This window comes from Scatophagus argus, chromosome 4 (assembly GCF_020382885.2).
Source record: "Scatophagus argus isolate fScaArg1 chromosome 4, fScaArg1.pri, whole genome shotgun sequence".
Taxonomy (NCBI): domain Eukaryota; kingdom Metazoa; phylum Chordata; class Actinopteri; family Scatophagidae; genus Scatophagus; species Scatophagus argus.
In genome coordinates, this window is record NC_058496.1 from 9,772,372 (window position 1) to 9,799,754 (window position 27,383).

General features: G+C 40.1%; 2 protein-coding genes across 13 annotated transcripts in view; one reads left to right on the forward strand and one right to left on the reverse strand.

Annotated features, from left to right (window-relative positions):
• Window positions 1-626: 626 nt before the first annotated feature.
• naa35 (N-alpha-acetyltransferase 35, NatC auxiliary subunit) lies at window positions 627-10,334 on the reverse strand. 2 transcript variants are annotated; one of them, XM_046387593.1, is made up of 24 exons: window positions 10,201-10,334; window positions 9,772-9,856; window positions 8,351-8,479; window positions 8,190-8,223; window positions 7,776-7,890; window positions 7,533-7,607; window positions 6,882-7,049; window positions 6,525-6,591; window positions 6,369-6,412; window positions 6,210-6,260; window positions 5,657-5,740; window positions 5,375-5,489; window positions 4,889-5,067; window positions 4,586-4,645; window positions 4,076-4,182; window positions 3,833-3,899; window positions 3,140-3,238; window positions 2,753-2,931; window positions 2,508-2,644; window positions 2,298-2,365; window positions 2,054-2,194; window positions 1,733-1,855; window positions 1,434-1,514; window positions 627-1,196 (listed from the first exon to the last, which is right to left on the reverse strand). In XM_046387593.1, exons 3-24 carry the CDS (start codon window positions 8,469-8,471, stop codon window positions 1,137-1,139), a joined length of 2,175 nt encoding a protein of 724 aa, XP_046243549.1. In that variant the 5' UTR covers window positions 8,472-8,479; window positions 9,772-9,856; window positions 10,201-10,334; the 3' UTR covers window positions 627-1,136. The 2 variants fall into 2 exon arrangements, with proteins under 2 accessions (XP_046243549.1, XP_046243548.1); XM_046387592.1 differs by lacking the exon at window positions 9,772-9,856 and having other exon boundaries at window positions 10,201-10,326.
• A 121-nt stretch (window positions 10,335-10,455) lies between these two features.
• The window catches only part of agtpbp1 (ATP/GTP binding carboxypeptidase 1), a 47,059-nt gene continuing 30,131 nt past the window's right edge, over window positions 10,456-27,383 (forward strand). For 4 of the 11 annotated variants that reach the window (XM_046387583.1, XM_046387580.1, XM_046387581.1 and 1 more), the window contains exons 1-19: window positions 10,498-10,671; window positions 12,623-12,681; window positions 13,899-14,029; window positions 19,241-19,308; window positions 19,990-20,053; window positions 20,406-20,552; window positions 20,972-21,103; window positions 21,301-21,394; window positions 21,568-21,605; window positions 21,882-22,090; window positions 22,206-22,383; window positions 22,611-22,652; window positions 23,437-23,537; window positions 24,251-24,367; window positions 25,007-25,785; window positions 26,127-26,210; window positions 26,470-26,559; window positions 26,791-26,939; window positions 27,152-27,239. In XM_046387583.1, the coding sequence (XP_046243539.1) occupies window positions 12,650-12,681; window positions 13,899-14,029; window positions 19,241-19,308; window positions 19,990-20,053; window positions 20,406-20,552; window positions 20,972-21,103; window positions 21,301-21,394; window positions 21,568-21,605; window positions 21,882-22,090; window positions 22,206-22,383; window positions 22,611-22,652; window positions 23,437-23,537; window positions 24,251-24,367; window positions 25,007-25,785; window positions 26,127-26,210; window positions 26,470-26,559; window positions 26,791-26,939; window positions 27,152-27,239 (2,543 nt within the window). In that variant the 5' untranslated portion in view covers window positions 10,498-10,671; window positions 12,623-12,649. Of the gene's footprint in view, window positions 10,672-11,587; window positions 11,750-12,600; window positions 12,682-13,898; window positions 14,030-19,240; window positions 19,309-19,989; window positions 20,054-20,405; window positions 20,553-20,971; window positions 21,104-21,300; window positions 21,395-21,567; window positions 21,606-21,881; window positions 22,091-22,205; window positions 22,384-22,610; window positions 22,653-23,436; window positions 23,538-24,250; window positions 24,368-25,006; window positions 25,786-26,126; window positions 26,211-26,469; window positions 26,560-26,790; window positions 26,940-27,151; window positions 27,240-27,383 lie in introns of all 11 variants that reach the window. The other 7 variants (XM_046387590.1, XM_046387591.1, XM_046387584.1 and 4 more) reach the window with 6 other exon arrangements.

Below are 27,383 nucleotides of genomic sequence, written 5' to 3' on the forward strand. Positions count from 1 at the left end.
GTGTTGGCTCTCACTCATGAGTTCTTTTCCCCTCCAACTACAGTACATTCAGATTGTTACTTACTTGCAGTCCAGAGCCAGCAGGTTGGCACAGTCAAGATAGACAGTGTGATGAGTGAGCAATGTTGAGACAGTAGATTTAGATAGATAGATAGATGACTTTATTCATCCCTGAGGGGAAATTAGCTTGTCAAATCTTTAAAGTAAAAGTTGCTTTTCTGATGCATTGTTTCAAGCCCAGAGTCCCAGCAGCTTGAGGTGTACCAGCACTGAGCATGCATTGAGAATGATAAACCCGGGATTCAGGAGCAACTGCAGCGATAAAACCACAACCGAGTGTGTGTTTAAGCCTCTTACTTGAAGCTTTCATTAGCTCATGAGGTTCCACAGTTTACCAGATATGAGTGTCTTTAAGAGAGCTCTTAACACGTTACAAAAACATGTTTTATTGTTTACTGCTGTAGCTTTTCAGATCTCTGGAGCTGCTGGTGTTGATTTGAGGAAGCAGTGCAGATGGTTCACTAGGCTGGAAAGTATCTCAGTATTGTACCACTGCTATGAAGTAGTGAATTTAGGATATCTAACAGATGAAACTGGTGCTGTGCGAGGTATGACAAGATACTGTATTCTTTTCAGGCTCAACAGTTTCATTCAGATAAGCACATAAATATATAGAAAGGTTTCATATGTTTGAATGATATGCACCCATTATCATTACAGCTGTTCTTTTACAAGACTGTTCTGGAGGCAGCTTATACAAAAAATTGCCATTGGCCAGTTCTTTGTGCAGAAGCACCATGACTCTCAGGGACACGCACGCACGCACGCACACACACACACACACACACAAACAAACACACACAGATGCAGATGTAGATACTGTCACTCATTTAGGTCCAGTTGCGTGTTTTCTGGTCTGGTTTCTCGTGACTCATCTATCATTCAGGTGAAAAAACAAAAGAGTCGGGTGTATCAAACACTCCTATACACAACTTTACAGTTAGGTGCATCACACACATTGTTCAGACATGGACTGCATCAGGGCCACTGCAAACTTGTTGAGGTGAGGGTGCGGTCTTTACAGCTGATGGTCTCAGTGATGGCGCTCATATATCACCCCATTCTGCCGACAGGAATCAGATAATCTTGACCACAGGAAAGTACTTGTGAGCCGAGAAGTCAAATTCTGGGAGCACCTGGAGATGCAGAAATTTGTCATATTACTCCAACAAAGTTTTCACAATATGGAACAGCCATTATAAAAGATGCTAACCAACATTAAGACAAGCCTCTCATAATGCATGTCAATTAAACACCACTGTGTATGGGTTACCTACTTTTAAATACACATTTCAGGACTATAAAAAGTTATTATGTATTAACTGCCCCCACTGAACCAAATGATAATCCAGACAGTGCATATATTATGTCACCTTGGTCTCCTTCTTGTGTCCTCCGGCCAGCAGCTTCATGACCACAATGTTGGGCTTGGCCACCTTCAGTATGCGGTTTACCTGTTATCAATAATAAACTAGTTACTGATAATTGAGAACTCTGGAAAAAGACCACTTAGACCACTTAAACAAACTACTTAGCTGATGTACCGTGAAATGATTTACCAAAGAGTAGAACAGGTGTAAATGAGAAAATGTTTTCAAGAACAAAATGTTTTCAATGAAAATCTAATAACATAAAACACAAAATGGCTTTGGCAAAAGTTCAGTTTCCTGACCTCAGGGTCTGGGCTGGGTACATTTTCTAGGATGAGCTTGGCCTGCTGGAAGTGTTTACTGGCGGCCAGGTAGAGGTCAGCGGAGCCTGGCGGAGGATTGTATTTCTTCAGATCAGACATCTCCTGGAGAGGGCGAGAAGGGTGATGTCAGAGAGAGCAGGAAAACTGCACAACTGCAAGTCAAACAAAGGGCAAAAAGGGGGACAAAAAGCACAGATGGTATGTAGTGACAGAAATATGATAAGGAGAAAAGGGGGAACTAAAAGAAGTGAACAGTGGAGGAGGAAGGAAAGGAATAATTAGGAGAGCCCACTACAGTACCTTGAACTGGATGTAGTGCACAGGTGGAGGCGTGACCACACTGTTGAAGGGGGCAAAGCGATGCTCATAGCGAACCTGCTCGCTGTCCAACTCAAACTGAGGCTTTCGCACCTTCCCGTCCATATCCAAAGCTACCATAGTCTGAGGAGAGAGACACAGGCAGAGTGGATGGACAACACTGCAGTGTGTGTGTGTCAAATAAGAGAGAAGACAGGTCAAAAGAGCAGCTATAGTGATTTCCTACCTTGTACATGCCGGCGCACATGTTCTGGTAGGCCTGACTCATGGTAATCTCCTTGCTGAGAGGACGAACTGCAGAGGAAACCCACAAGTGACATTATTAACACAAGTACCTACAGGGAGATCACCTTTGTGCAGACTGTGGTCAATCTGATGCCGTCACACTCTGTGAATCAAACTTCAGCCACGGACGCTACAGTAGAGCATACGGTACCTTTTTTCTTCTTCTTGGTCTTTTTGCTGCTGCGTCCTTTCAGCTGCTCCTCCAGAATACGCTCCTCTGCCATCTGAGAGGAGTCGGCTCTGCTCAGAGTGGACATCAGCCACGCATACAGGAACTCTGACAAGTACCTACAGCCAAAAACAAACAGAGATGTGATTTCGGGTGCTTTCACTGGGAGCCTGCCAGATGCACCAGTTGAAGCCAAGAACAAAAAACAAAATCATGTGTGTTCTCACCAGTAGATGTAGTAGTACTCATGCATGCTGTACAGCTCTAGTTCAAAGCCACTCAGCAGATACTGGATCATGATCCTCAGGTTATGGTAGAGAATCCATGTGCCGAGACAGGCCAGATGCTGTCGCTGAGGCTCAAGTTTCATCAGCAAGCTGTGCAGGGCTGCATCCACCTTCTCTGCCTGTGGTGTGCAAAACAAGAATAAATGATAAAATCACAACTGCTCTCAGAGTTAGTGGAAGAAAACCGCAGCAAACAGAAAGGGAGCAATGGGTCCATTATTATATAACCAGAGGTTTCCTGTCGGTATCTCCACCTAACGTGTGGTGCAAAATGCAAAAACTGTGGTCTTGTAAAGAAAAAGTTCAACAGAGGAAACAGCTGTTCACCTCATCCTGCAGTGTGGCAAACTCTTCAAGAATGTGACCGAGCTTGTCTCTCTGGCGAGCTCGGTTGTGTCCGTGGATCTGGATCAGACTGCAGAACGGCTGCAGGGAGAATTGACAAGACACGATTAAACACACAGCTTCTTCATTTGCGTATTCATGTCATTGATGGCAGATTAGTTCATACTTCAATAGCAGAACTTAAAATGTAACTTTACATCTCACTAGATACCACACTTTTTATCAAACTTTCATTTGAGGCAGCAACAGTACATTTTTCTAAACTATTCACTTTTTACTCAAATACTAAAACGGATTAAAAAGAAATAAATAAATAAACTAAAAAAATAAATAAATAAAAGGAGGGGGCAGCCGTGGCCTAGAGGTTGGAGAAGCGGCTTGCGATCATGGCACTTAACCCCCCAATTTGCTCCCCGGGCGCTTGATGCTACCCACTGCTCCTGTGTGTGTTTCACTGCATGTAATATGCCGGGTGTTGCATGTGTGTGTTCAACTAAGGATGGGTCAAATGCAGAAGACGAATTCAGTGTGTGTATGTAAAAATATATATACTGTCAATAAAGCTGATTCTTCTTCTTCAGAAGTGAAAGCAGCACGCAATGCTCACTGAGTGCGGTGAGTGAGGTATGAGAATGCAGCAGAGAAACAGACTATGATACTGAAGAGGTAACATACCCTAGAGCAGTGTGTAACAAAGGAATCAATGTAGTCCTTGGCCTGGTGGTTGTTGAATAGACAACACCTGGAGAAAGACACACAGTCAAAGTCACACACACACACACACACACACACACACACACACACACACACACACACACAAAGGTCAAAATCAGCCCTCAAGCAACTCTATTAAAACTTGAATGACATTAAATGATTCACATGTTGAGGGTTTAATCAATAAACCATTGACAGACTTACTTGTAGGAGAGAACAGGTGGGCTGACGAAGTATCTCAGAGCATCTTTAATCATGTCCTGCATCAGGTGGGTCCCGAACACTTTCTTATTATCTATCAGGAACGTTGTCTGGATCAAGGAAAACAATCCGTTTAGATCCTATACACTGGGTTTTAAAATAACATGTTTTTAATGGTAAGATTATATGACATCAGAGTTTTAAAATCTATTTTTTATATGCATATATGGTTATTACACATTTTCCATTTCAAAATTCAATACTTACAGACTCCAGACTCAAGTTCAGAGCATATTTGACAACAGATATTAATATATTCTATTTTACAAATAGATAGATGTTTATTATGTGAATAAACAGTAATAAAACACTCTCTTTTGAATTTTACATTTTAAAAGACAAAAGGGACATACATTTCCATACTGCGTAGGAACCCTGTATATAAACTATTAGGAGTCTCTCCGCAGGCATCAGAGAAAGAACAGTGATGCTTCTGAATCAAAATTAACTCACCTGAAGAAGAGATCTGGACAGCACACAGGGGGACTGTTCACTGAACTCACAGAAGAAATCCTGGTAAAACCACAAACACAATATTAACATCACCTCATTTTTTTTTATATACTAGAAAGCATGTGCATGCATGGGGTGATAAACTACTTAAAAACTGACACATAAATTCCACATCATGTGCCAGTTACAATCTGATTGGCAGCGAGGCTTTTTTCACTGAACTGGGGGCATGGACATAATAAAATGAATAGCTGCTTATTTTAGGTTCAGAATGTCAGCAAACATCTGGAAATGCGTAAATACCAGTATGCCATGCAGGTTGGTGGTATTGATTACGTCACAGACGGTCTTGATGCGTTCTATGAGTTTGCTGAAGTAGGCCACCATGTCCTCTCTCTTAATGATCTTAGCATAGCGGGGAAAGGTAGGCGGCAGAAGTCTCTGATTCACCAGGGGCTCAAAGCCCATCATGATGGGGTGGTCTGCAGCATGCACAGAAAAACAAGGTCAACACAGGGCACATTTTGAGATGAGAAAGAAAGAGTAAATCCAATAAAGATAAGGAGAAAGGTAAAAATGAACTGAACTTTTTTTTTTTTTTTTTAGCTGTGATTACTTACCTGGAAGGCTGGAGAGCAAGAATGTACATATACATAATGTATACAGCATTTAATACTTTCTGCAATGCAGTTGACTGACTAATTTACAAGCTGAATCCTAAGTATGTGCGGCATGTGTGTGCATCTATATGCTTGACTCTGCAGCTGTGTGAGCGTGTTTGAGTGTTACCTCCTTTAGTAGTGTCATTCTGTGACTGGATGCCGTGCTGAATACTGGAATGAATGGCTGATAACAGGTCAGCTGCCTGGGCCACAAGCTTCTGGGCCTCGCCCACCGAGCTGGTCTGATACAAACAACAGCACAACAGAAACACACACAAAAACAAATAGATAAATGTACAATGTAACATACAAGTACGGTACACACAAGATACTTTGATACAGTACTGTTTGCAGAGGAACATTTTAACATGCATGTGACAGCACTGTCTGATGTGTTCGTATGCGTTACCTCTTTCTTGGTGAAGGTGATCAGTGCAGTCAGTAGAAGGCGTGTGAATTTTATTCTATTGAAAAGTGCCAAACACTGCTGGTGCTGGAAAAATAAAGTATGAATACATTGAACAGATACACATGTACTTGCAAAGCTATTAATATGAGTATTTCCAAATTTGTCTATAAAGCTCAACAAACCAAAAAAAAAAAAAAAAAAAAAAACAACTACAAAAGGACTAATTTTAGTTTTTTATTTTTGACCACCCCAGCAAAGCCACTTTGGGATCTGATATTTGAGACATTCCAGAGTCTCAAAAGGTCATGAGAGTCCCACACTCTGATAGACAGATGGAAAACAAATTTTAACAGGCAGAGACTGAGAAGGAGGGTTCAATATTAATTAATAGAACATTGAGACAATCTGATACTTGTAGCATTTTATGTTGAAACTGCAAGCACATGAGTGAGAAACAAATTGTGTTCAGCTTTAAAAAAACAAATAAACAAAAAAAAAACAAAAAACAAATTTGCAGCAAAAGCTCCAGACATGGAAGAACAACCTCACTTACCTCCAGCTCAACCTCTGGGTTTCGCTGCTCACCCTGTCGACTGCGTGTGCTCTGAGGCAGCAGGAGAGAAAGCAATACACAATGAAATACTCGGCATTTCTACCAGCAGTATTTGTATAAGAAAAAATTATAGCAGTATATGTCCAAGGGAAAAAGTACCTTAACTTTTCTCTGCAACTCATCCTCCACGTCTTTCAGCATACCTGTTAGGAGAACAAATGATGACATCAGATAGTGATCAGTAACTCTACTCTGTTGTCCACAGTATACGTGAAGCTGTAGACTTTATTAACTATCACAATACAGTAGCAGTACCTGTCACACGCAGGTCTGTGACATTATTGGCCATCTTGAAGCCATAGGTCATGGCCTGGAAATCCTCCTACAAACAAATATGATATAAATCAAGACAATTAAGACACATAAATATGACACCAAGATATGGGATACGGGATGATGAAACACCAAAGATGAAAATGAATAGCCTTGGCAGTAACTCAAATATTGCTACACACATTTGCACATAATATAATGCCTTCCATCCATTGAAATGTTACAGTGATATGTATCTTCCAGCAATCTAAAAGTTCCCTTATCAAATTTAAACTACGGATACACACACACATACACACACCACACACACAGACAGACAGGCTGCGCTAAGTTGCTTACCTCCTCGAACACAGCTGCTTTGTTGACTTTTTCTCGAGCAATGTCGCACACCTTCAGGATGCCCAGGGCGAAGGCTTTGAGGGCCGGCTCCTCGATCAGGTCGGGATTATGCACATACAGACAGGTGAACACAGTCTGTGCCAAGGAGTGACCCTCCAACCATGTAATCTGAATACACACACAAGCATGCACACGTGAGTTCTTCGTTTCACACTGTGGACGTGAATAACTAGAAAAAACAAACAAAAACAAAAAACATATTTTTTTTTTCATTGTTTGTCGGTTCACAGAAAATGAAAACCATGGTATATACTATGGATTCCCTCACTATAGTGAAAATTTAATATAGCTATCAAGGAAGTGAGCATAAATAAAACATAAGCAAAATATGATTTTGGCATTTTCCTGAACAATGATAAACATCTTCAATTCCCTGTGACTTCCCGAGGGAGCTTTCTGCCTGCAACACATCTCTCATAATTCAACAACATTTCAGTAATTTCTTAGAAACTGACTGACTGTTGCCGCTCTTTTGACATCCCTGTGGTGGAGAGCTACTCAAAGAGAAAGTCCACCAGTCAGATGTAAAGCACTAGAATCATATTAAACACAGAACCCACACTGTTTATCTTATTGTAAAGTAAAACTCACCAAACAACAGAAACATGTGTCTATGATCCCGATGAGTTCAGGAAGACTAAGGTCTTTCACTTTGATGGCACCCTCCTACAATGAACGCAAGAGAATAATACCAATGACTTACAGCTATGTGGTTTATTATACTGGATATATCGAAAAATACAATTCAAGCAGACGGTGCAATCATATCTAAATAAAGAAAATGAGGCTTTCTGTTTCAATTCCTGAAAATTTACAGTTTTGACTGTACTGTACCTTTATAGCTTGTTCGAAGTTTAGCACTTTCCTATTGACCTGGTTTCCAATCATTCCCGCGTCCATCTTAGGATCCATCATCTCTATGGCTGACATGGCCTCAAACAAGCCAAACCTGCCACCATAGCACACAAGCTTTAATGTGTGTTTACAAAGGTGCAATAAATCTTTGAAGAGTAATAACAGATCAAAGATGATATCTATAGACCAATCCAATAGCTGATGCAGGTAAAGGTATGTTTAAGTCAAATGTGTTTATGCCAAAAAGTTCTGAGGACTTTCCATTGACATCAATGCTTATCTTTTTGTGGCTTGCAGGCTCACTCATGTCACCTAGCAGGGAGTGGAAAATGTTTATGTAAACTGAGTATGCTAAAATGTGTAAGTCTGCAAAAAGAATCTCTCAGTACTCACAGTTTGTCATGAAGTAACTCTCCAAGGTTCAACTCTGCATAAATACAGGATGATAAGAACAAGGAAAGAGAAAAAGAGGAACACGTCAGTCCATTCCATAACTGTACACATATGACCCCCCCCCCCCCCCCATACACACATATTCATAGCAGAACCCACACCTTTACATGCACCCTTGAATTCATGTGTAATATCAACCCAGTTGACATTGTTCTTCATCTTTTCTGGGATTCCCAGCCCCCAGCCGGCATCATCATCCTCAACTGCAGATTTCATCACCATGGCGACAACTAAAGAAAAACAAAAAGAGAACCAACACAAACTGTTCAGAATTACAAAATGTCAGCTATCAGAACCATTAATTAACTACTGGAAGATACCAAAACATTAGTGACAGTACACAGATCTTTGCACTGATCTGGCACCATGTGATTTATTAAAAACGGGATCCTGCTACTTCCTAGCAGCATCCCACATTGGTGTTGGATCCATACTCTTCACTGACAACAAAGTCCAGGTATGGGAATGGGTCAGGAAGGAAAAAGAGTACTGGACCATCTCTAGACAGTATGAATCTGTAAAACAGATCATGTCAACTTGAGAATTCCACATTATATGAGCTAAAATCACAGGTCACAGTGACTTGCAATACTGCTGTAAATATTGTTGCCATCTGGTCCCTATTCACTGGTTATATCTTTTATTCTGGTTGTTTTCATATTTATATAGTGTTGTTTTTATATTTACAGCATTAGTATTTGTAGGTTATTGGGCTTATACCGGGACCAGGGAAACTAATTTCGTTCCACCTCATGTTTCTACACGTTTGAAATGACAATAAAGTTCCTTGAATCCTTGAGTCAATGGTCTTATGGTGTTACAGCAGTCCATACAAGCAGTCAGCTGTCTTCACATACATAGTAATCAGTAAATGTAAAATACATATTTACACTGACACAATCATTTACTAAATTCCCCCACTTCTCCACTGTACATTCTAAAGGTTAGTTGGCAAACAGACTGCTGGGTGATCAAACTTTAAACATGCAAAGCAATCGGCACAGTCAAGACAAGTGTAGGACACTATCTCTTATGTACACTGAGCAGCTGTGGATTTTGTAATAGTCCAGAGTTTATATATATATAGACATGAGGACCAATCTAAATGGTTACTTATTTCCAATAGGTCACTGTATGTTCTAAAAAACTTGTACACATTAATATGGAGTAACAGACAGGTGGTATGTTATGATCTAGGGCAACAGAGGATTAACATCACGCTCTGCAAACTGACTTGAGAAGCTTAAGATAGAGCCTAAAAAGGTGTAAATTGCACCCTTGAGTGCATAGGAAAGTCTCAGCCTTTTAAATCAAGAACATGTCATGTGACAGCTAAAAGTAATTTCTGTATGACTGATTTATTCATCTTCAACATGATTTATGGAGGTATATTTTATAATCTGCCTTATACCAGAACTATTAGATATCCCTAAATAAATTTTGATAGAGATTTACAAACTTATCCAAGAGACAACAACTGTAGCCAATGACGTGTGTACAAACAAACTGCAATCGAGTTTACCTTCAGATGTTGATTAAGCAAGATACTGATGCATTTCCTTCAGTTGGGCTTTAAGAGACATCTCATTGAGAGGAAGAGTTCTTACCTAACAGTTACACGTCAAACAGATACACGAGAGTAACTTTCAGCTTATATGAGTTAGTCTAAATTAGTGTTTATAAAAGTATACACAAAGACTGAGAGTAGTTCAGATTACTCGTGTATGATACCAAAAGATATGAGATGCACAGGACATGTTAGCTAGCTATTACCAACGTCAAAATAGCTTGTAATACCGTGTGCTAACAAGCTAATGTTGCCCACATAGGATGTTTTCTGAGAACAAAACCCGAATATCGTCAGTGTAATAGGGTATACAATCAAATCGGGTATACGAAACACGAAATCTGTTGTTAGAAATCCACATTTTCGTTGTAAATTAACACATACCTTAGTATTTTGTCTTAACCATGTAGCTAATAAAGATCTCCTCAAAGACTGTAAAAATTGGCGCATAATTTGAACGTCATAGGCCACTGTCCATATGGGAAATGTAGTCTTTGGATGTCATCGTGAACAGTTTATAGCATGGCCGGTGTGAGTACAAATCCACATTAATGTTTTATTTTGATGGTTATGATGCACTTTGCTCATTCGAGAATTTGATCCTGAAACAAGACCACTATGGATCCTTTAGTACTAACTTCAAACCAGGACCCTCCTCTCCCCAACTGCGCCTAAAACTGCACAGAGGGACGTACTCTCGCGTGGCTAAGGGACAGCCCTTCCCCTCTGACAGTTGGGGCTGGTCTCATCACAACATCATCAGGGCGTTTCAAGCAACGGTAGGCACAGAGTAGTAGTGCCGCTTTTGTTGGAATTGGCCTTCCCTGAATGGGATAACTATTCATTTCTATACAGGTTTGTACAATCCACGTTCTTGTTAGTGTTATACAGGCCTAGTGCTTTAGCTAGCACCGCCTGTGTTTATTTAGCTTTATTGTTAGCACATTCAGTTAGCTAGTCGTCTGTCGCAGACAGACGGCCGTTAATGAGTGACCAGTCTAGCAGGTGCAACGAACACCAACCTCAGCTCATCTAACTTAGCATCTCGTAAAATTGCCTCGCTAACAGCAGCATAGTGACAGTGTCAGTGACAAGCCTAAATTTCCTGACAGGGCAGGCTGGAGTTTTGATAGTAGCTTATCATGTTTTTTAAATGTATTCTGGATTCTTGTGTGTGGAAGGAGGCAGCCCTATGGGGTTATTGTGGGAAGGTACCATCTGTCCCACATAAGTTGGCCTCCACAACATGTCAGTTGTACAGCTTCTTGGGAAAACGCTTCAGATCCTTAACACAGAGGACTCTTCGTGGTAGATAGCTTCCTTAAGCCCTCCTTAAGAGTGACCTCTATCCTCAGGTGTGTTTATCTGGTTGTGCTTGTCTAGTAAGAAAGGGTGGCGGACTGTTGCGGTCTGACTCTGCAACATTTGGAAAACCTGACAGAGGAGTTTGATGAAAGCTTTAGTGAAAACTTAACTTTAATTGAAAAATATTTTCAGCTGTGTTTTTGTGGGTCATTTTAAGTAAATTCAACTTTGTTATTAAAGTGCGATGTGAAAAAACATTATTTATCTGGCACTAGTCATTGTCATGACTCTGATCAGGAGGTTACAGCAAAGAGGGGACCCCACACCATGGCAAACATTTAAAGATTTATTTTTAAATTAAATCAAATTGGACCAATTAAATTGCCAAATTAAATATAGGATGTGTGAATCAGTAAAGTCATTGGTGTGTGTGATGTACATGAGTAAAATTGTGATGTGTTGTAAGGTGCAAAAGGATAAACTTCCCAGGAGCTGAGTGCAAGCTGTACTGCAGCCAGGCTTAAATAACCTGGGAACACACTGGAGCCCTCAGTTGTTCCAGGTTACCTTAATGATCCACCTGTATAATGAGCAGAGAGACCGATGAACCACCCAGCAAACACAGGAGGTGAGAGAGCAGGCTCGTTGCAGCGATGTCCACTGATGGCTTTAAATTTTGCAGCAGCATTGTTATGACTCATCTTGACCCCTATTCTTCACACATAATCTATTCTCCCGGGAGGCCTTGTGAAAATGAAACATGCTGAGTTGTTACTGTAGTCACTTGCTGGGATGGGAATAGTTAGTGGTTCCAAATTGTCTCATCCATGGGAATTGTGTGCCTTCGAGCTTATTAATTCCTTTCATCAATGCCGGTATGTTTTTCTGACAGTTGTGCATTGCAAAATAATGATGCCAAACCTGTGTCTTGCTCCTAAAAACTTGGAGTCATGTTGGAGAGGCGGTATACTGAAAGTTCTTTCTGCGCAATGTGGTCTTAAATTCTAGGAATGCCATGCATTTGACACTCAACACAGGAGCCACTGATTCCCAGTTGTGCAATCCATCCATTACCTAGAGTAAATGTCCTATTTTAAAATTACTGATAGAAATGAGGGCCCTGTTCCAAAAAATTAAAATAAAATTAAATAACGGATCTTTTCCGCACCTGAGATACATGCATGGCTTTTTACTATTTCCACAATGTTTTCCAACTCAGAGATAATTAAATAGTCCGCCCGGTCCTACCTTCTAGGCAGGTACACCCTATACATGTCACAAGCTTGTTACAGGGCTGACACATATAGACCGATAGACACATTCACAGCTATGGGCAGTTTATCATTAGTTACAGGGCTGAGTATAGCCTTGGATTACAGTAGAGGGTGTTCAGTGTGATTTTGGCACATAGGGCAAAGGTTGATTATGCTCATTTCTAAAATTGTACACAATGTTTGTGCTTGTCTTTTTTTTTAACAGTGAGGTCTTTTTTCTCTTGCAGACGAAATGAAATGTTGATGTGGTAAAAATGAACAAACCCAAAATGGCCACAGAGAAGGGGTGAGTTGCTTTACCATGAAGAAAATCCAGGTTCTTACACATACCCAAACACACCTGCAGGCCTGTGATGTGCGTGCATGTATTTCAGTGTGAAAGCTGCTCTGTCACAACCATCTGTTTGTGTAGTGTCTGTATATCTCTCACACTGAATGCTTGCCTTTACCCTCCCTGAGGTGATCCTGCTTTTGTACTGTTCTGCGGTTTAGCTGTCAGTGCGCCAGTTTCTGTCCCGTTTCTGTCTGACTTCTTCTTGCAATGTCTATATGTGAAACATGTTTGTGAAACACAGCTTAAACCCTTCCATATACTACATTTGTATTGACACAAAGAATTCAAGTGTATTTGTGATATTTATAATTGCACATTTTTCTAGTTGATCTTTGCTAATCTTTCTGCATTATGCCATTATGCAATGTCTTTATTTAGGCTCTAGTGTTTTCCTTTGTCTATACTTGCATCACTTTTTCATCATTCTTGCTATTTTTCCACTTTATCTGTCTTAGCCAGCTTTCTCTCTCTCTCTCTCTCTCTCTCTCTCTCTCTCTCTCTCCCTCTCTCTCCCTCCTCATCACTTTATAAGGGCATATGAGAAACTCAGCTCTACTGGGTACAATCAGAGTTTTGATTCTCTCTTCCATGTTTGCAGTTACTTTACCGACAGCTGCCCTTTAACCTTGTGTTTCCAGTTCAGTGCGGCTGTGCTAAGGTTAAATGGGGGATGGGTCACTATCCCAGAAATAGTGAAGCACAAGGAGACTGCCCCTGTTTTAGAAACTGTTTTTTTTTTGTATGGCAGTATAAAACAGAAAAAAGCTATTTTTATTGGTTGCTACTATTTTTTATTTGGTTAAGACACATTTGGCCCACTGTGGACATATAAAGACATTCGTACATATGAGTTGTTGCTTTTTATTTGTTCTCCAGTGTCACCCAGTTCTAGCTACTTTGACTTACTTGCGCAATATACTGACCCATCCTGCTCTTATAATCTTAGACAGCCAGACTTCTACTTACTGTGTTTGTAAATGCAGATCCGTCATCTTGCCCTGTGTGTGTGGTACCAATCTCTGCCCTTTTCATATGAACTTGAATATACAATATTTTATTCCTTCTTTATTTATTATCTCTCCAAAGGGTTATAGAGGAATTCATTTATAAATGAAGTCATCCTGCAACATACACTCCTCCTAAAGGTAAAAATGTCTTTGTGTTTCTAGGGTCCCCAGTAACTCCAGGGTACTGATGCTCCTGGGCCAACTGGAGAGGATGAATGGAGAGGCCATGGTGAGGGATGTAGAAACAGCAAGACAGGTCACTGCAAAGATACTTCATCTCATACAGACACAGGGTGAGAACACACACACACATACACACACCAAGTAACATGCAATCTTCTGTACTCAGACTGAAACTATAGAAAAGCAGCATTTTGCATGTATTTGTTCAGAGACAAAGGGATGATGTACTGTCCCTGTAGTGCTGTGGTTCGTTGCCGCTGTAAAGGATCCTTATTATACTTTGTTGGCAGTGCTCCATGTCTGCATAAATCTATGCAGTGTAATATGTTATTATAAGCAACTGTTTCTTGCAGTTTACAAAACAATGTAGTGTTAACAGTGTCTGAAATTAACTATTTGACTCACTGGCCAAGGGGACTGGTAGATGACAAAGATACATTGGCCACGTTTGCTTTTGTGTTACATATACATTTGTCTCTATATATTTCATTGAGATAGTAAGGTATTATTTTGAATACAAACTGCCAGAACAAAGTTTTAATGAATTCAAGTGTGATCTGAGGCTCTTGATCACAATGTTTTACTTAACTATTTCCTATTAAATTTACTTAAGAATCAAAAGTAAAGGTTTTGTAAACCCATTCAGTGCTTAAATATTTTAATAGAGATAGACTACTTACTTTTGATATAGAGTGTTTTTTCAGTCATCAGTATCAGTGGGGGTGAGTCTTATATGTATGTGTAATTTTTAAAGATGTCACTCAGTGTAACTTAAAATATGTCACTCAGTCTTCAAGCCTCAGATCCTCATACACTTCCATTTCCAGAGTTGGGGAACTTGGACTGCCAAATTCTGTTCGCGTTTGTCTTGAGTTGGGATTCAGGACCAGCCAGAGGCCTGGCTGAGGGTCTGAGGCTGTGCCCTGGCTCATAAGAGAGCAGCAATTCAGCAAAGTAGCTGTGAGCTAAACTGAAATGATTTAAAGGTGAAATCTTAAAATCAGTAAAGAAAGGTTAAAACAAAGCCAATGAAATTTTTTTTCCTAGTATTTGTCAAAATACTAGGATATATATTATTGTCTATGATGGTAATTCAGGGGGCACATATAGTTTAAATAGTTCTATGCCTCTGTCTGATCTCTATGCCTCCACAAAATACTGCGTTTCGTTGCTTTGTACTTGTACATGTGTAATGACAGTAATCTGTTGAATCTAATCTAATCTAAACTAAAAGCCAAGCAGTTATGCTTTGTACTAACTGAAAGCATGAAATTGCTTTTTGGCTCAGTCCTCAATATAATGTATTCAGTTAAAATAACTGAGAGGAAACAAAGGTGTGGAAGACCTTCTCGAGATCAGGCCCACTAGCACTCCCCAACACCTGTAAACTGACTGATGAGTAAAACTGGTAAGTTCCCCTTCAGCTTCAGTTGAATAATTCATTGAAAATGTGTTCAGTGAAGTTGCTGTGTAAATAGAGGCGGATAAGTGCACCGGTATTCAAAGCGTGGATGGACTGATCTCAGGGTCTGCTGATCTGCTTCTCTGATTACTTGTTTGAAAGGAAAGCAGGGAAGAGGATCTGACAGCAGAAGAAGGCATTGTGCTGTGTCCCTGTGAAGAATAGACCGAAACATGAGTGTGTCTCCACCAGCAGGGTGTCTCGCTGCCGGTCTGAGTAGCTTGGATGAGTTGAAATCAGTGATGCAAGCAGCCCGTCAATGGCTTTATCAAACAGCCCAAAAGTACAGTAGTTTTGATATTTATGTCATTTATCAAGCAAAAGAGCCTAACATCCTGTGATTGTCTGCTTTTCTCAGTTTTACATCTTTGTAAACTGAATATTTTTGTATTTTGAATTTTTTAAATGGCGATGTGCATGCTTGCAGCCGGTACCTAAAGTAGTTTTTCTTTTATATGCGTGGATAGTGTCACTGCAGGGAAATGTTGGAGTCCACAAACATTACAGGAGTTTCACACACAAAACATTAAAGATCCTCTACACGCATGCATTAAAGCATACTTAAAAAACAATCTAACATGGTTTTTGCTGAAAAACATGATAATTACCACCTGAGAGTCCTTCAGTATTTCTAATAGTTTTTCAGTCAGCACAGAATATTTAAACTTTCAGCAATGCAGGTGAAGGCATCTTTCTAATGTCACACTTTCCACATATGATATTCAGAACTGTGAAACTCAAACACACACAAGAAAAACACATTTTTTGACTGGAGGGGAACGTTTCAGTTAGTGGCATTTTCGCTGTGGATTTTTTTGAGTGAGGATAGCTTGTAACCACTTGAGTCAAGCCTTAGTGGTCTCTTTGTGTGAAGGTGCAGTGAAGAATTCTGCTGAATCATTACCAAGCAATTTGAGCTTGCTAGCATATCTTGAACTTGCTTTGAACTTCCTCCATCTCAGCTTACTCGAATTTTATCTTTCTTCTGACCATAATTAGCTGCTCTCTCTAACTTCACGGGAAACTCATAGTTAATCCATCATGACTGATGGGGACAGTGGAAAGGCTTCTGTCTGTGACCCTGTCAGTCATAATATATCACCTGTTCCTCTCTCATCTTCTACTTGGCTGTCTGTCACACCCCGCCTGCAGCCTCAACTTGAAATGTGTATGAGTGTGACGTTGGTTTGGGGGAAGCAGGGGGTCTGTGACCCTGCTCACAGTAACTATACACCCCAGGACGGACTTTGCTGTACTCTTGTCTCATGTTCAGAGTCTTAGGAGCTTAGGAGGCGGTCAAGCCATACTAAGAAACAGAACAAGGAAGATATGAAGAAAGGAAAGCCAGGAGTCACAAGTGGAGAAGACATAACTTCATACATCACATGCAAAGATCAAGATAAATGCTCCAAGGACCAGGAGACAGATAGGAGATTTGGTTTAGCTGAGACTGAATTCAGTTTTAGAGGCACATGTCCCCTTTTTTTTTTCTCTCAGATTCTCTATCAGACACTCTGTGACTGTTTTCATTTTTGGGGTATGGCAGCTCTCCCTTTCCTCACTGTGCTGAGTAGGAGAAAGGGGCAGGCAACAGAAAGAGGAGAGGACGCATGAGGAGAGCTATCCTGTGCAGTTGTCATTTATCTATAGGGGCAGTAGTTGATTTAGTTTCTGGTAACGTGCAAGGGGAGGTGCTCATTACTGGGTTCATAGTGTCCTGGCCCTAAGCTCAGTGTGTCGGTACACAGTTGGAGGATTGACCGGTTAAGCGGTCTGCTGCTCACCTTAGAAACACAGAGAACCTGCCCTATGCTTCATATGGACCGTCAATCTCTTAAGCGCCTAGACTTACAGATCTCCATGATAACCCTTTCAGACACCAGAGGCAGTGACCCTGGGATTTTTGAAAATTTTTTCACCCAAAGCTCCTGTGAATTTTAAGAGCTTTTTTTTTTTACAAAATGGAGTATGGCAGCACCCGGAGATACTGTCAATCTGTGGACTCCCTGGTCCAACCAGGTAGGGTTTATTCATCCCCCGCTTGGGGATGAATAAAGTTCATCTTATCTTATAAATATACTAAGATAAGATAAGTTAACAAATATACTTGTTGAGATAAGCTATGTGCAACATGTCAGAAAAAAAAAATCCCCCGAGAGATACATTTTCGTTATATTATTGTCTATGATGGTAATTCAGGGGGCACATATAGTTTAAATAGTTCTATGCCTCTGTCTGATCTCTGTGCCTCCACAGTTCACATGCAGTGACTAATAACTCCAGTAACTAGAAAATACATAAATGGCTGGTGTTAAGGGCAACATCTCCAGGTCGTTGTGCAGTAGAGGTGTCACGATAATCCTGATATAAAAAAATCCTGTAAATAATCTAGTGGGCTTGTGGATCCTTTGTTTGTCACTTCAGTGGGTTGCCTTTTCACTTTTCATTCAGTGTAAGTATTCTTTATGTATGCTTTTGTACAGTTATGGTTACTGACTCTGTCCCCACCTCCTTACATATATTTTGGATATATTTGATTAGTCAAAAAGGAGACAGAAACAAAGTCAAGTTAAACATTAATTTGACTAATTTTTTCTTCAAATTTTCTATGAATATTGTTACTGTGAATCTTTTGACCACGATAATTGTTGAGTGAAAATGCATTATGACAGTCCTACTGTGCAGATTAGCTGTTTTTTTGCACCATCATGGTTACATCAGGGTTACTTCTTATTGGAACACCCCAATCAAAAGTAAGATCGTTACAAAATGCAGTAAATGAATAAAATTGCAGCAATTGTTATTACAGATTTTTTTCAGTGATACTCTTATGTGTATCTTCTTACTGTTTTGTTTTTGAGGATTAGTTTTGAAATGCCATTTTGTTTTGAAGAGCTTTAAAAAGTCTGGCATGACAGAAATGTTAAGAGGTCACTGCTCTCCAAGGTACTGAAGTGTGCACATATATATGATATGCACACAGCTGTGTTCATGTTGAAAGAGGGTTTGGGGAAAGTGTGTGTGTGTGTGCGCGCCCATCAGTTGTGTTTCTATTCTGTAACTGAACTTTCGCATGCTTTTTGGTAAGAGATAATCAGTCATGGAAGCTGCGTTCTTGACGCCTTTCATTCGAATCCACTCACCTGCTGTTGTGATCCATCCATAATCAGTAACAGTCAGTGACAGAGTGTAATGCCAAGCACACGAACCCCGTGTGTGTAACATCATACATGCATGAAATCTGACAGCTTTACGAATATGAAAGTCAGTTCTATAATCTATAATTCTCTGTAAAGTTCAACGTTGGTTTAAAAGGTTAAAACACTTCAGTATGCATTAACTAATCTCAGTCCTGTGTTTGTGTCCGAGGACTTTGAATTTGTTTTAGGACTGGACCGCACTCTTCAAAGGGGTCTCTATAAAGAGTTCAGGAATCTGTCAGCTCCTAAATTATAAGGCAAGCATAAGGTTTAAAGAGGTGGAGAAAGAGAGAAAGAATAAAAAGCAAAACCATGTAACCTATTTTTTGTTTTGATGAGTAGGACAGTTTCTGAGGGTTAAAGCACACGAGGGCATAAGGTAATATTTAACACAGTGTAAAACTGCTTCAAAGATCAAGTGTCTGTTTATTGTGAAATGCAGCCGAGCATTTCAAACTTTAAATAATGCGTGAGTTACTTCCACACATTCCAAGATAATCCTCTGTGACTTTGACTTTGATTGTTGACCACCGTGTACAGGACAACCTGCCGATCCTGGAACAGAAGTGAGAAGAGAAGAGAAGCCCCCGAGTTGTTTTGGACAAATGCAGTACAGTTTATCTTCACATTTCTGTTCGTTTTTATATTGTTTGTTACAGAGAAGAGTGGGAAAGAGGTGATGTCCAAAGGCTCCAGTGGCATGGAGGTCATCCTGGCTTCACTGGAGGTCAGCTCGCTCATCAACGCTCATTAACTTTAAGCTTCAACACCAAACTTACACAGTATTTTTTAATGATTTTTCCGTCGATGTCTAGTTTCATATTTACTGTGTAGAAATGAGAGTGGTATTAATCTTCATCTAACTCTTGACAAGAAAGCAAATAAAAATATGACCTATTATTTACAGTTTCTTTAAAGGTATACTAAAAATAGATGTATACACTCATACAAAAATAATACTTCTCAGTCATCACGTATGACCCAGTAGAAGTATGTGTTGGTGTTTTTATCTGAAGAGACCCTGCACTCTGACTGTATTTTCTTTTTTTGTTTGTTTTGAATATTTCTGGACATCAGTCACTGTTGAGAAAGACACGTGTTGAGTCTCATTTACAGGTCGTCAGATACCGATGACCCGGGAATGTGACTCAGCAATCAGCTATCTCTCTTACTTACTGCACCTTTTAATGGTGTGCTTACAAACAGCAGTTGACAAATCCTGCATATACATATATCTTTAACATTGCATCCAGAGACATGAGACTCTAAAATTAAGCTGTATACCTACAATGGAGAATATCAAGTAGAATAGTGTCAGCCATTTAGAGAAAAAGAAGAGGTAACTGCACAAATTCTCTATATATACCTGTATGATGTGTAACACATGTGCTGTGTGTGCCTACAACAGAACACCCGTGATGTCCAGACCACTCTGAACATTTTGTACATTCTCAGTGAGCTGCTGACTGTGGGTGAGTACAGTTTTCTTTTTTTAGTCGAAATTGATGAGCAGTTCATGCCCTGCTTTCAAGAGCTGATAAGAACATTTAGTTCCCTGTTGGATAACCACCTCTTGGAGAATTTACCTGTTATTTCTGATGTAAAAAAGAAATTATTGCGGGGTACATCCAGTGTTTAATTTTCATGAGCGTGAGAACTATTTTACATGTTATAAAAGCATGAACAATCTGTTGTGCTGCACTGATAAATGGTGAAGTGGTGGTAATTTGTTTATTTGTCTGGGATTAATATAATGTTCTGTGTATTCGTAGCTACCCGTCACATCAAATCTAACGCTGTTTCATTGTTTGTTTTCTGTCTCAGGCAGAGGTCGGAGGGTGGGAGTATTTGTGTCTAAAGGCGGAACAGGAATATTATTCCAAATTTTGATCTCTGCCAGCAAAGAGTTGCCTCCCAGTGAGGAACTCATGCTGCAGCTTCACTCTCTACTGGCCAAGGTTGGTCCAAAAGGTAGGCTTAAGTTCAACACAAACACAAAAACATAACGTATTGTAACAGTTATATGTCCAAAATGTCATCTCTGTCTGTGCTATTAAAGGTGCCTTCTTGAGTTTCTTTTCCTCCATTGTATGCTGAGGTATACCAAACATGTTGAATGCAAAGCCAGTTTTTAAAAATAATTTGAAATTGTACACTGTTAACCTCCTTGTTAGCAGTCTTCTTTCTCTCCGCTGGCTTTATCTTACGTTGCTTCATTTTTTGCTATGTTACTGCCATCTGTAGATCAGCGGAATTGCATCGAACCTTTGACGTGTGAGTCGCGCCACTAGTGTGCTCACATGCCAGCGTGTGTGCGAAAACTGAAAGAGCTGAAAATTTGACTATTTTCTGCATAATCATTGACCTTTCAACCTTTTTTGTGTGTTCAGACAGGAAGTTTGGAGTGAAGGCACGTTTAAGCGGAGCTCTGAACGTCACTGTCAACTTAATGAAACAGAACTTACAGAATACCAAACTGCTTCTGCCCTGCCTGCAGGTCCTCAGGGTTTACTCGACCAACAGTAAGCCATTTTAAACTTTGAATGACACTTTTTCAGAATTTTGCTGTTTTCTCTTGGAGTTCAAGTACCAAGAAAACTAACAAAAAAAAAACAACAAAATCTAACTGCTAAAAATAATAATAATAATAATAAAAAATCATGTTATTATCCTGGGAATGTTAAGTGTTTAGTGCTATTTGGTGTCTTTTTTTTTAAAGCAGTGAATGCTATTTCTTTGGGCAAGAATGGAGCGGTGGAACTGATGTTGAAGATCGCTGCACCATACAGCAAGAAAAACACCAGTTTGCTCAAGTAAACAGTTGATTTTTTTATTTGAACCAGCATGAATGTGGTGGTTTAACAAACTAGCAACACCCACAGACTACATCACCTTTACCTCTTTTAGACAGAGTTTTTTAACATCTGTCATTGACACTACTTCACCAGACCATGTAACCTTGTTTGCTTTGTTTCTAAATCAACAGAGTAGCTCTGGACGCACTGGGAGCTCTGCTCAAATCCAGTGAGTAATTTGCTTTATTGATTGATTTTTTTATTTTTATTTTTTTAACTCTACAGTAATGCAGAGATCTTTAGCGTTCGTATCCATTCAATGTCGCTTTCTCCTGTTCTGCATTGAAGCAAACTCTGTAAATGATCATTCAGCATTTATTTCCACTTACCTAACCCACAGCTTTGTCCTCTCTGTACTTTGTATTCTTGCATATGCTTCCCCCCACAACTTAAAGGACAAATTATCAGTGTTTTCCCTCCTCCCTCTTTTCACATTCCTCCACAGAAACTAATGCTCGCCGTGCAGTGGATGGTGGACATGTGCCCATCTTGCTAGCTCTGTACCTGGACTGGCATCGCAATGACACACGGCATCGCCACATGCTGATTCGCAAAGGTCTGCTGGTCTGCCTCAGGAACATCACTAACATCAAGCTTGGAAGGAAAGCATTCTTAGAGGCCGATGGCATGAGGATCCTCTACAACTCATCCACTGTGAGTGAGAATGTGGCACACACGTGGCAAGCAATTAAAGCATGCAACACATAGATGTACAGTACACACACAGGTCTCAAGCACTCTCTGTGCTTCTGTATGGTCTTATTTCTAGGAGTGTCTCCCAGTGCGGACTCTGGATCCTCTGATCAACACTTCCAGTCTCATCATGAGGAAGTGTTTTCCGAAGAACCGTCTTCCTTTGCCCACCATCAAGTCAGCCTTCCAGTACCAGCTGCCACATGTACCCGCTGTAGGTCCTGTGGCACAGCTGTACAGCCAGCCAGCTGGGGGTGAGAGCACAGGACCCAAACACAGCACAAACACACTTCACTGGAGTGTGCCCCAGCTTATCACCGTGTATGTGCATGCATTTCGTTGAGGATTATGCAGTACAGATGGACACATACACCTTTTTTATCCCTTCTTGATTCAGTCCCACGTACAGACACACACACAGACACAACTAAATAGTTACTGGCAACACTCTTGACACTGCTGCACACAATGTGCCTTACAGGAAGAAAAATTCATCAGCTCTGCAACAAGCCCTTAAAGAAGGGTAAGACGTACGTAAGACACAACTCCATCCTCAGAATGCTTTCTCATTCACCTCACGTCGCACTCTAACTTCACCAAACTAACACATGACATGTGTTAGTAATAAAGATGTTATAAAGATGCTTAGTGCACATTGCTTATTGCTTGCTTGTTCACTATTACACTTATGTATTTGCACTGTACTCAATTTGAGCTCCCTTGCTCTTCCTCTAATCTGATGTGAAGTAAAGATATCCAATACAAATCATATATTTATGATTAGTTGGATGTGCTTGATGATGCACATGTTCATACATTTGACTTAAGTTCCTCCTGCGTTTTGGAGAGTTCAAAATCAAAGAGGAACACAGGTGATATGCACTACAGTTTTGACAGCCATAATTGACAACAGCAACTGAATGATTCCCTGAAATTCCAAAAAACGTGTCAATGATGTCAGCAACCCAACCACGGAGAACAGTGTAACATAACAAGCTGCTGTTGTACTACTTGTCAGTGAGACCACCGACTTGAAGTGTTGGAAGAAATACAATCAAAATTTCTTCTGTCCTGTAAATCTCTCACTCATCTCTGGATCATGGCTGCTCACATCTTTATGCTAACATTTTCTTTCTTCCTGTCAGTGACCAAAGCCATTCGAGTTCTTCCAATCTTGTCATCTTCCAATCTTACACACACTTACTCAGAAATAATGAACTCCCAGCATGGACGACTTAAAGGCAAATTATGATATGTGTTTGTTGTAAATAATGTGTGTATCTGTGTGTGTTTGTGCACATGCTCAGTGGATGATGTTGTGGATGAAAGCGACGATAACGAGGAGACAGACGCAGACACAGAGAACGATACTGAGAACGAAGAGGATGAGAAGGATCAGCGCACTGCGGTAATACTCAGTATTTACACACACACACACACACACACACACCATATTTCACATGGCAGCATTACATGTTGCAATCTCTCATCAAAATGTTGAATATGTTCTCTCCATATGAAGTTATAGGGCTTACAGCTTAAACATATTTGCATCACTGTTGAACTCCACAAAGTTTTGTGATGTATAATGTAATGATGTATAGGATGATAATTTATAAGTTGTTTTTAGAAATTGCTTTAAAAAAAATCAAATCACTTAACTTTTAATATCACATTTGCATGAATCATAACATCAGGGTACACTTTCTGATATTTGAGGACAGAGTATTTCATTGAGCTGATGTCGATGCAGTTACGTTGCAGTCCTAAATATCCAGCAGAGGGCAGTCATAACTCACTTTCCTATCACTATATGAAAAATGTCACCCATGTCTGATATGTGTTTACAATTGCTGAATTGGTCCAGACATTGTTCTCCCCTTACAGAGTATTAATAAGTAATCCAACAAGGCATTCAATATGCATCTATAATTAAACAGGGTAACAAAATAAGTGACTCTTGGTCTCTTTGTACAAGACTTTCTGTTTCATTATTTTCTCTTAAATTGTACACTACAGCAGACTTGAGCAATAGCCCAAATACAGCCAGAGAGCACACAGTCTGAATTTTAACAATTAGACATGTGTGTTTGCTTCCTTTTGTTGTTTCTTTGTAATCAGAATGATGACATAGAGACGGACCTAAACAAGCTACATCCCAAAAAGAGCCCTGGGCGACCTTTTGAGGAGTTGAGGGTCTATGAGAGGTTTTTTATCGAGCTTTCTGAAGACTTTCAGGTCAGTATTTTGTGTGTGTGTTGACAAGATTTCACGGTGAACAAAGCAGTCACACAACTAAAACATCCATTTTTACCAACATGAATTCAGGCTACATTGTTAATTGTTAATGTTAATAGCATGTGACTGGGTTTTACTGTTCAGATATGTAGGTATATTTTTAACATATACTATTAAAGCACAAGGATGCGTAGAATTTAAGGAAATCTATTGGCAAAAATGGAACATAATCTTGATAATTATCTTATCAGTGTCTAAACACCTGAAACACAGAATTGTGTTTTTGTTACCTGTAGAAAAAGCTTTTCATCTCTACATATGGAGCCCTCTGCTATGTTTCTGCAGTAACCCAGAACGGGAAAACTCAACACTGTGGGGGGACAGAGCCAGTGCTGGGAATTTTTTCATTATTTCTCTTTCTCATATTGTTTTAAAAGAGTGGGTTGAGTTGCTCATGTGTATTTTTATGTATTGTTTTGTTGACCTTTGCATTTAAATTGAATATTTGAGATGGCCAAGCTTACTTTGGTCCATGGTACATTTTTATGAGCCTGAATTGTCATGCCACACACATTACTCTTGTTGGTGTTGATTATATTTTTAGTTTTTCTTTCTGATCAATACATTTTACTCCTACAGGGTTATAACTTTGAATGCTCAAAGAGTGCATCTATCACATCCTTGTCGTCGTCCTTCTCCTCATCATCTGCCTCAACTCAATCCACTCGGCCCATCATAGTGCCCACAGCTCAAGCTCTGTCCCCAAAACACGTCCCCGTACCGAGCTCTCAGGATTGCAACCCTACCAAAGGAAAGCACTCTCCACCATCTCCGTCTTTTCCTACTCCCACACCTCCTGCTCCTCTAGCTCCTCTAGAACTGGACACCATCCACCTTACCAAGGACCAAGACAAAAAAGTGGAGAGCCACATTCCTTCCCCCGACACACATACAACATTGTCCTCCCTCAACAGGCCTTCTCCTCAAGGCCAGAAGATAGAACAGGAACTAGCACATGCTTTTGAATGTGTCTCACTAGACCCGGAGGGGCTCCTGAGCACAGAAGAAGGAGGAAGAGAAGCCAAACAAGAGGGATCCCCAGTCAATACCACGAGACAAATTCAATCTCCTCTGCTCCTGGGGGGTATCACTACTCGTCGTGTGGGCGGAGGCGGCAGTAACTGGGGTTCAGATTGTGGCTCAGAGGGCGCTGATGATGAAGGAGGGGAAGGAGCAGTTCTGGAGGTGCCAGACACAGCGCTTCTCCTCCCGCTGCATGACCCTGACCTTTACGTGGAGATGGTGAAGGGGACACGCTCTGTGCCCCAGTATGCTGAGGTGGCTTACCCAGACTACTTTGGCCATGTAGCCCCAACATTTAGAGAACCCCTTCTGGAGAGAGTTTATGGCGTCCAGAGGTGAGTGTTCAGCATACAAACTGAAGGGTGTGTAAATTATAAAAAACTGTAAATCATACATTTTGAAGGAACAGAGCTAAAACCAGATTTGAGCCAGTATTTTATATTTTGAAAATCCATACAGACCTTTGGGGGTTTCAGCAATAGTGATATTTTAGTAAAGTTGAAAGTCAAATTTCCAGGCAATGTTTGTAAAAAGTTAAATGAAATCTTGTGGTTACATTCTGAGGTTCTGTTTACATTTTATTCTGTGAGCTACAAAAAGGCATTTCTAAACACATTTGTTCTTATGAATAAACTATTGATTTAACTATGAGTTTGTTGTGGGTTCGTCCTATTAGGTCTAAGATATTCCAGGACATTGAGAGGCTGATTCATCCTAATGATATCCTGGATAAAGTAGTTTATGACCTGGACATTCCGAGGTGAGTTCCTATTACTGAAAACATTAACATCACTCAGGCTAATTGAGCTAAAATTATGACTTTTGTCAATGGTGATTTAGCATTTGTGAAAGTACCATCCAAGTAGTAAAAGCCACGATTTGCCCTTTTTTTCTGACAATGTTGAGAGCTGTGACATTTTACAAAGGAGATTGGTTTAATTCATCATCCAGTGAAAAGAGTAATGACAAAAATAATTTTTTGTCCCTCCTCAATACTGTTGTGTTCTGTTGTGCTTCAGTTGCCCTGTGATTGAAGACAATGGCGATTCCCTGAAGTTCAACTCACAGTTTGAGTCTGGCAACCTCAGGAAGGCAGTTCAAGTCAGGAAGTAAGTATTTATTGTCACATCAATTAAAGGGGTATGTGCATTTTTATTTAACTCACCTTTTATCACTTCGATAGCATTTAAAGTCCTGGTTAACTTTTTTACTGTAGTCAACCTCCTTCTCATCTATTTAAAAAACATTAGATTTTAAACAAAACCTGTGTTGCATCAGAATTTTTATAGTCGGTGATGTTATGGTCCACGTTTATGGTTTGTCTTGTGGTGTTTCTCCAGATATGAGTATGACCTCGTGCTGAATTCAGACATCAACAGTAATCACTACCACCAGTGGTTCTACTTTGAGGTGAGCGGTATGCGTGTTGGAACTACCTACCGCTTCAACATCATCAACTGTGAGAAGTCAAACAGCCAATTCAACTACGGTGAGACACACAACTACTGCTGGATAAAAACAAAGTGAAACACACAACCTTTGTTCCAGTAGTTCTCCATCTGACCTACAGAAGATTTGCATATTTTTGTGATTTTCTTCTGACCTTCAGTTAGTTTGTATGAGGTTAGTTGCCAGGTAAACACATTCTTAGCTTTTTGTGACTTTCTCCACGTGTGTGTGTGTGTGTGTGTGTGTGTGTAGGCATGCAGGTGTTGATGTACTCTGTACAAGAGGCGATCAGTGGCAGGCCTCGCTGGGTCAGAACAGGAACAGATATCTGCTACTACAAGTAGGTACACTCAAATGGCAATGAACAAAATCTGCTGTCACAGGTACATGGGCAATATCAGTGATTTCATGCTACCTACCGATTTTTCCAAACATTTATTGTGAGTATTGTATTTAATACTACAACATTTGACACGTCATTTCT